The 8350-nt window shown below is 33.5% G+C and overlaps 2 protein-coding genes across 2 annotated transcripts; one reads left to right on the top strand and one right to left on the bottom strand.

Moving 5' to 3' along the window:
- Nucleotides 1-1101: 1101 nt before the first annotated feature.
- LOC109542799 (kynurenine formamidase) lies at nt 1102-3541 on the top strand. Its single transcript, XM_019912174.2, has 4 exons — nt 1102-1337; nt 1827-1928; nt 2724-2943; nt 2997-3541. Exons 1-4 carry the CDS (start codon nt 1232-1234, stop codon nt 3433-3435), a joined length of 867 nt encoding a protein of 288 aa, XP_019767733.2. The 5' UTR covers nt 1102-1231; the 3' UTR covers nt 3436-3541.
- A 3097-nt stretch (nt 3542-6638) lies between these two features.
- On the bottom strand, nt 6639-7737 carry LOC125505067 (pectinesterase inhibitor 10-like; the record flags this gene model as incomplete). Its single annotated transcript, XM_048668006.1, is given in 2 exon segments — nt 6639-6839; nt 7355-7737. Coding segments are annotated over 2 exon segments (584 nt in total), but the record flags the coding sequence as incomplete, so codon positions are not given.
- Between the last annotated feature and the right edge of the window lie 613 nt (nt 7738-8350).

Genomic DNA, 8350 nt, shown 5'->3' with positions numbered 1-8350 from the left:
TATTTGCTCCATTTATTTAGGTATACTCCGGCGTCAGATATCTTCTGTTGGCTCTGATTTTAAATCAAAATTTTCGCTTTCAAATGCCCCTAAAGTAAAAACTTTGGAAAACGGCTTTATGACATTTTCCCAAACAACAGAAACTAAACGAATTTTACAATATGATTCCCTAATCGTGGAAGTTTGCTTATTTCGCAGAAATCCGACGCTCGTTCCCTCATAATAATTTTCAGTGTTTATATTCAAGGCTTATCTTGTAAGACTTGAACTTGTATTTCATGTTATAAAGCCTGTGATTTATCAATTCCTTTTGTATGTCAAATCAAATCAAATCAAATTATGCTTTATTGCCACGGAAAAATTCACAAATTTTTTGGACAAAGCGAGTAAAAAAGACGAAACAAAATAATACAACATAAACTACGTACAGTACAGTCATGCTCATGGTAAAAGAGTACAAAATATATCACGTACAATCGTCATGCTCATGGTAAAAGTGAATAGTGACTTCCACTAAACTCCTGAAGTCCCAGTCATTAGAAAAGGATGTTACGATTTTCATACTGCTCACATTTTCTGAATATGAGCAATATAAGTTTGACTATTGATATCCTTTATCAAATCGAAATTTTCGTTACAATGGGAGCAATTCATTCAACTAAACTACATATTCAAAATCGCCATAAAACGATACTAGAGATTTTTCTCAAATTTTTTCATTATTCAATATTTCTCTAGCAAATAAACACAAATGAAATTTAAACCAATTGGAAAAACGTATTGAACAAACAAACACACTGGTAAAGCTCAAAAGTTTCATGTAGAGTCTGGTTTATAAAACGTAAAAATAAACCAAAAATGTTGTTTTAATCGATAAGAACTTTGCTGAGAAACATCTTTGTTTAATTTGTTAAGAGAGGCTTAGGTTCCAAAACTTCGTATGTATATTCTAATGCCAATTTTCGATTCATGTTATATTCAAAAGTTCAATTTATCCGAATGTTGCAAGTGAGATACTTGAATTAGCCAAGAATAGTTTATCTCGTTTCATTTGTGTAAATGAAACATTTTGACGTAAATGAATTGTTTCATAATATTGCAACAACAAGCTAAACGTTACGCGGCTGAACGGCAAAGAAGCCTTGAAATTGAAATTGCTGTGTGGTCGAGTGAGTGGGTCGATAACTTCATTCTTTACGGTAACATTTCAATAAGCCGAAAATACTTCGTTATGTCTTGTGATCAGGATTTCGAGAAATTATATTCACCAAGCCAATGGTCAAAAAGATTCAACAGTAAAGAAGTGCTTGAAAAACATGTTCAATTTATTGAACATCGTAAGTACCTACTTCTTTTGAATTATTAATGCTGGTAGAAATGAGAGGTTTTATATTTTGTATCGGATAATTATGCGAATTTGCCGATGAAGGCAAGTTGTTCAGGTTAAAGGAGATGATGACAAAAACATTTTTTTTATATAACAATACCATGGACTTAATATTTTTATTTTTATATTTTCAATTTGTCTGTACTATTTCAGCTTACTTAATTTACTAATATTAATAACTTACTTTATTCTTTTGAAATTTATAAATTTTCCCAATGAGTTATGCAGTAATCAGACGTGAGCAAACTGTACGTTAATTATGAAAAATCACTTCCGTAGCATAAGTATAAAAATACAAGAGAATGTTTAAACGAATATAATTGTGATTAATCAGAAGAGTAAAATGTTATGAAATTATATTTATATTGATTCCTTTTAATCATTTTAACTGCATTCTTATTGAAGAAAGTCTTATTAAAAGCTATTTCTTTGATTACAGACAGCAGGTTGGTACGAGAAAAAATTCCATGCCATCTAGGGAATTCTTATGGACCAGGACCAAAGGAAAAGTACGACATATACGGAACAGACTTGAATAATCGTGAGTTCTTATGCAATATTACAGATTCTTAAGAACTTTCAATCATTACAAACCATTACCTCTATTAGAGAAACAATTGTCTTAACAAACACTCCATAGAAATTCATTCTATTTTATTCATTTAAATTCATTCTATTCAACCAGAAACAWATTYTGAAAMATGMAKAAAYWKTKTTGGKMGTTTTATGGMMTAAATAAATAAATGSAAAAGTGATTATCTRAGATTGAAATTATAAAAGTGTATAAGTAGTATAAGACTGAAGGRAACGAAAAAAAGTTTTAACTTTTTTAGTTATTGGCAGACATGTTCTTCCCGATCGTTCTACTTTTATGTAGAACGATGAACAGAAAATTAAATTAAAATATATTGCCTGTCCCAAAAATGGACAATTTAATATTGAACATATTTAAAATACCGCAGGGCCGTAGAAACAAAACTAAAATCAGAAATAATTTTATCAGATTTAACGTATCCTAGAAAAAGTGATAAAGTGACAGAATATTATATCAGTGGTACAGCATCTGCGAGGCGAGGTTGACAATGAAATCAAAAATTTTACAGAAGATTTTTTATTACAAAATAATACACAAGTTAGGTATTCAATTATTACCAAAGATGTAAGAAAAATCAACACACGACTACTTTTCACTTTGCCTTCTTTCGATTATCATAAGGTTGTAAGCGTTAAGCTAACATTTATATATGAACTACATAAGTAAAATTCAAATTGAATAACTGTTCTTCATTGCATTAAGTTCATCCTCCTTGAGCTTATAAAATCATGTTTGTTCCAGATGCTCCAATTCTGATACATATTCACGGAGGTTATTACCAAGAAGAATGCATCACACATTCAAACAATGGTTTCATCGCAAGCGTTTTGCATGAGAGTGGCATTAAAACCATTTTATTAGGGTATGAATTGAGCCCACAACGCACAGTAAGTGAAATTTTGGAGCGCTTGCAAATTGGTCTAAGGGAGTGTATAAGCTACGCCACAAAACTAGAATCTCGGTAAGCCATAGAAGATAGTGTCATTTGCAGTACTTACCAAATATGTTTTTCAGTGCTCTTTATCTGTCTGGTCACTCAGTTGGAGCTCATGCTATAGCTGCTCTCCTTTCGGAGTTAAAAAAATCGATTTCATCAGCAGAAAGTGACTTAATTCAGGGTGTTTTTCTAATATGTGGGCTGTACGACATGGTACCGATCACAAAAATGTCGGCTAACGACTTGCTGAAACTCACAGCAGATACAGCCAGAGAATTAAGCCCACTCTATGGCGAACTTGATTATGGCAGTACAAAGATTTTTATTGTAGGCGCTGAAAATGATAGTCCAGCTTTTGTGAGCGATTCTCAAAAGTTTTATAAAAAGCTGCATCTGATGGGTGCAAACTGTTTCCTGACTATCATTCCAGATGCTGATCATTTCGATATTATTGAGAATTTGTATGATCGCAATTTTCAGCTTGCAGATTTCATGGTAAAAGCCATCAAGGAATAGTGTTGATTATTTATGTATCCACTTTAAAAGAGTGCGTTGAAGCTTCACTTTAGAAAGCTAAACACGAATCCTTTATCCCAAGTATATATACATATATATCCTAGTATTTCTGCATAATTTATTTCTAATTTACAACCATACATTAATTGAGATTGACAATTGCTTAATCCCAATTTGATTATTTACAAAGCATAGATGAACTATTCTAATATTTACTAGTTACTCGGTATCTATCCACATATAAAAAATTCAAATCAGTCATTTACAAAGTTCTATATGTAAGTGTAAATAACAATATCACAGAACAAGACTAGCTTTTTTTGTTTGGCAACATCAAATTCCAATCAATACTGAACAATGAATCTAAATATCCACAAACTACAAAACTGCTTTTAATAATGAAAATTACGTTTAGGCTTGAATTTGCGTTTTATGTCCAGCTAAGTAGTTGGAAGAGAAAGACAATTTACATTAAGTGAATGTAATTATTGAGAGAGTAATTGTTCACTCTATTGGCTTGAAGTGGCGCATTTCTCCATGTAATACATATCACCTAGCAATTGTGTTATCGGGATTTCTCCGATAGTTTCTTTAAAAAACAACAATTCCACAGTCATGGATCTGATTGCCCTTAGACTAGGAACTAACAGCAGAAGCCTTCCAAATCTTGTCGGTTGTCTGGGATATCGCATTCTCACATAGTCTCCTAAAATGCATTGAGCCTGGTCTTGAAGCATTTCAACTGGTTGAACATCGCATAATCCAGCAGTTTCTAACAAATAAGACGGTCCTATTTTAAACGCTTAGAGCGCGTATTATTTATTGTCTTAACGAATATAAATTCAGTTACAGATATTGCCAATTTTTTAAATGAACTAAAAATAAGAAGCTGAAGTGTGCAATAGTTAATGCGAAGCTAAAAGTCCAACGTTTTCCCTTCAATTTGTTCTATTTCAGCTTTTCGATTTATGCACTAAAATCAAGATCAAAGATCTGTACGGGAAGCAAAATGAAAACTTGATAAAAGGCAAATGTGCTACTTCCAAATCTGAAATCAAGTGCTACGTTTGGACATCAAAATTGTGAGAGCTACGTTTTTATGAGGCGTTTTAAATTAGTTTGGATTTTTCTTCATTACATTTTACCCACTTTTGGTTCAAAAATAACACATTTATATTAATTCTTCTGGTAATGTAAATATGTATATTACTTAATAAGTTTAAATATTTTTCAGATGATAAATAAAATCGGATCAATGTATAGATGCTTGTACTGCCTTCCAACATTTAATCATATTAGAATTGTTTGTTAACAGAAATCGAAAAAACTACAAATTTTCCACTATCCGATAAATATGTAAGATTGAATAGAGGTTATTTGAAAAAGTAAGAAAATAGGGAGTAATGTGAAGAGAACGTGCGACCTGCGAAAAATTTTATTGTTGATGTTAATTTTGCAAATCTGTTAAACATGTGTATTTTTTAAATAATTTGAATATCGGCCACTCTTAAACAAGACCACAAATTAAATTGAATTTCTACAAAAAATCAGCATTTATTAGTTTGTAACCGCGTAAAAATCATAATTTTTCAATCAACTGCTTAAAAGTAACGACGAAAAAATAATTTGATGCCTTGATAATATTTAGCGCCCCACTTTCTAGGGACACTGTTTAAGGCAAATATTTTCGAGGTTGATTGATTGAATCGTTTCCGGTGCCCTATTTTTGCTAAATACAATAAATCAAGTAAGTATAATTTTGCAAAACATAATAAAGCAATCAAATGTTGACAAAAGTTAGTAAATTACCGTAAACCATTCAACAAAATTGGAAAAACTTACCAGGTGTGAATAAAATTATTGCTTTCATACAGCCGCATTCACTTCCGTCTGGCGATATTTGTCGAAAGCGACACATAATTTCCTGAAAACTCCGACAATTAATAAAAACTTATACACTTGTCGGGAAGCTGTACTTGGATGGTTTTTATTTCAGTGGCTGTGTGCACATCATTGGGCAGTCTGTCTCTAGCCTGTGGACAGCCCAATACAGCTGAGAGATCCCAAGGTACCGACCATTGAGCCAAATGGAGCAAAAACAGCTCTTTCCAGGACTCTTGGAGCAGTAGAAGTTGATCGTTTTTGCTCAGCGTCTGGAACGGCGCTAGACATCGAACCCAACGTACTGCCATAAAAAGTAGACGGGCTGTTGTTTCCTAATAGATGAAAATTAATTTTGTCACATTTCTTTAGCAGAAAAATTGAATAATTTTTTGTTTAGTGGTGGAGATACTGTATGTGTAACTCAAATGTTTCGAAATAAACCGTGCAAAACGAATAGTTTTATTGAAATATTACCTTTTTTTGTTAAAAGTGCCAACATTTTCCAAGCAATTGGTAAAAGTATTACTTAAGTGTTCTTTCCAGCGATGTATTATTTTATCAATTATCAATTATCGCATAAGCTCATTATTTTCAAAATATATGAGCACAAACGTGGCGTAATGTAGAAAAGTTTGGCTTATCTTACATCCAAATGAACAATATTCAAATTTGACGCTTCTCGTTCAGGAAAATTGGCATTATTTCTTTACTCAATTTGCAGCAAGTGAAACGGGATCGGGACTCTTATTCTCTATCTGTTGGTAGGAAAACGGGATTTGGGTCTCGAATAGATTTTCAGATACGACAAAAAATACAGCGTCATGTTGGAGCCAATTATGCAATAAAGATTAATGCAATTATGCAAATGTAGAATTCAACCGAGCAAATTTAATAGTTTTCTGGAACTTTGTGCTTTTTGGGAAAAATTTCCCAAGTGATGCTTAAGGTGGTGTTAAAAAAATATAAACAGTTCGTTCACTTCAATAGCCAGAGTTAAAGCTTTAGTGTTTTTATCAAACACGCGTACTTTTATAAATCCAATGTCTTTGTTGTGTATGTAATTTTATTGGAGAACGACTAAATCGAGTGAGTCTTATTGGAATCCACATTGCCGAATTTCACCCTAAGGAGGCGTTTCCCCAATTCCAGACTGGATATTTTAGAGCCAACGAGAGATTCGCAGTCAAAAAGTCAGAGCGAATGAAAGTCAATCCTGCAAGCAGGACCTCCCATCCAGTAAGTTTACATTTTCCTGCATAAAGTGTCGAATCGAGGCGCAATTTCCGCAAAGAAATGTTTCGCATCAAAATTTACCCAACTCATGGGTAATATTTTTTTTCGAGTAGAGGATTTTGTGATTTTACCTGAAGCATCTCCCAAGTAGGCATCAGAGGCAGCGGCGGAGGCAAAGTGGGGCTCATTTGTGGCAATGGTAATCCTGGACTGGACATACTTAGGCCGCTGCTGGATTCAGATGCGGATGATTCTAATTGGGAAAGTTTTGTTCCCCAAACCAACTCCTGCAATGCAAACTTTGGCTTGGAAAATAGCTACAAGTTTAACATTCAAATTTAATTCGATTGCCTCTGATACATTTAAGACAGATTAGACAAAAAAATAGTTTTTACTGAATATGTTTGTATACAACAAAATAATAAATTCAGGCAAGCAAAAGAAAATATAAACTAGCCCGGCTCTAAACTGATTGTTATGCAGATAATTTCTAAGAAGGACTCAAGAAGTTACCGTAAAAAAATAAAAGAGTGTTTTAAACATGTTCATGCTCCATCATGGTTTAAAATGTTGTGCAAGCACATAATTAGTGCAAAAAAGATGTTTTTGTGATTTTCCTAGCTTGTTTTTGTATGTAGCTTATTAGCTAAATAAATAGGAATTTTATTTTTTAAGCATTTTCTCCACTAGTTCGACCGATCTTTGCCACTCGTTCCGACCTTTGTATTGTCCCACTTTAAGTGCATTTCCGCTCAATTTATTCATTTTCTACGTAAAAGAACCAAACTCCTTTGAAAAATACCTGGCATTTTTCTGCTGACATCAAGACATGCAGAAGTCCAGGTGGTGGTGGTGGTAAATGCGGATGATGAAACAAATGCGGCGGTATCGAACTGCCATTCTCCAAATGACCCGGTGGACTTCCGACTGAAGATGGTGGAGGAAATGTGAGCACCTTCAGAGGATGATGCGGAGGAACAAAGAGACTGCTATGGGTAAATTGAAAAGTTCCGGAAGTTGGGGTGATTTTACTGGCGGAACCTTCAGGCAAAGGTAACTGAAGCGGATGGCTGCCCATGCTGGAACCGGATTGATGATGCGAAGAACTGGTACCGCCCGGCATCTGCTGCAGTTTCGGTTTTCTTGGACCGCGTTCGTGCTGGACGGCTGCAAAGGAGAGAATTGCTATGTCAAGTGTATTACAAACTGCCGACTTTAGTAAGTTTTTGGCATTCAATTCGCGTTTGGTAAGTTTTGAACAAAATACCTTATTTGAAAAACCCCCATACCGATTTTCATTGCTAGAACAGTTCTATTAGTATTAAACAGAAGATTTGCAGGTGAATGAATTATTCTGTAGATTTATAGATCTAAGAATAAGAATATTTTGTAGATATAGATGGTTTTTGCTAAGAGTTAAAAGATAACTTTGTAGAATAATTCGATTATTCTTCCAACTGTTTTTAAAGCTTCTGCCTTTTTCTTTGATTTAATATTGTCATCACATTTTCATGCTGTAATTTGATTTGGCTAGATTTTACTTCAAAAAGTATACTAGAAGGAGTAAGCAAAATAATATATTTTTTATTCGAATGAATCGAAAAGTGCCATTTTGCGAACAGAAGCGGTGATCAAAAAGAAGCACTTTTCTTTAGCGTTCATTTGTTTTACTTTTACGCAAAGACTTTGCCGCACAGTGTGCGACAAAGTAAATGTGACACTTTGAACTTGCCACTGTCATTATATGTTTTTTAGTATTTTTATTTAAAAATAACCGAAATGCTTTTTTAAGGAATTA

The sequence above is a fragment of the Dendroctonus ponderosae genome, unplaced genomic scaffold, assembly GCF_020466585.1.
Source record: "Dendroctonus ponderosae isolate FM_Combo_2020 unplaced genomic scaffold, Dpon_F_20191213v2 Dpon_F_20191213_684, whole genome shotgun sequence".
NCBI classification, from domain to species: Eukaryota; Metazoa; Arthropoda; class Insecta; order Coleoptera; family Curculionidae; genus Dendroctonus; species Dendroctonus ponderosae.
The sequence above is the reverse complement of the archived record's forward strand: the minus strand, read 5'-3'. Positions and strand labels throughout refer to the sequence as shown.

Excerpts from the sequence above, each read along its gene's own strand:
- LOC109542799 (XM_019912174.2), top strand. The coding sequence starts at position 1,232 with ATGTCTTGTGATCAGGATTTCGAGAAATTATATTCACCAAGCCAATGG. Across the intron at positions 1,929-2,723 it reads CGGAACAGACTTGAATAATC|ATGCTCCAATTCTGATACAT; the intron begins GTGAGTTCTTAT and ends TGTTTGTTCCAG. Across the intron at positions 2,944-2,996 it reads GCCACAAAACTAGAATCTCG|TGCTCTTTATCTGTCTGGTC; the intron begins GTAAGCCATAGA and ends TATGTTTTTCAG.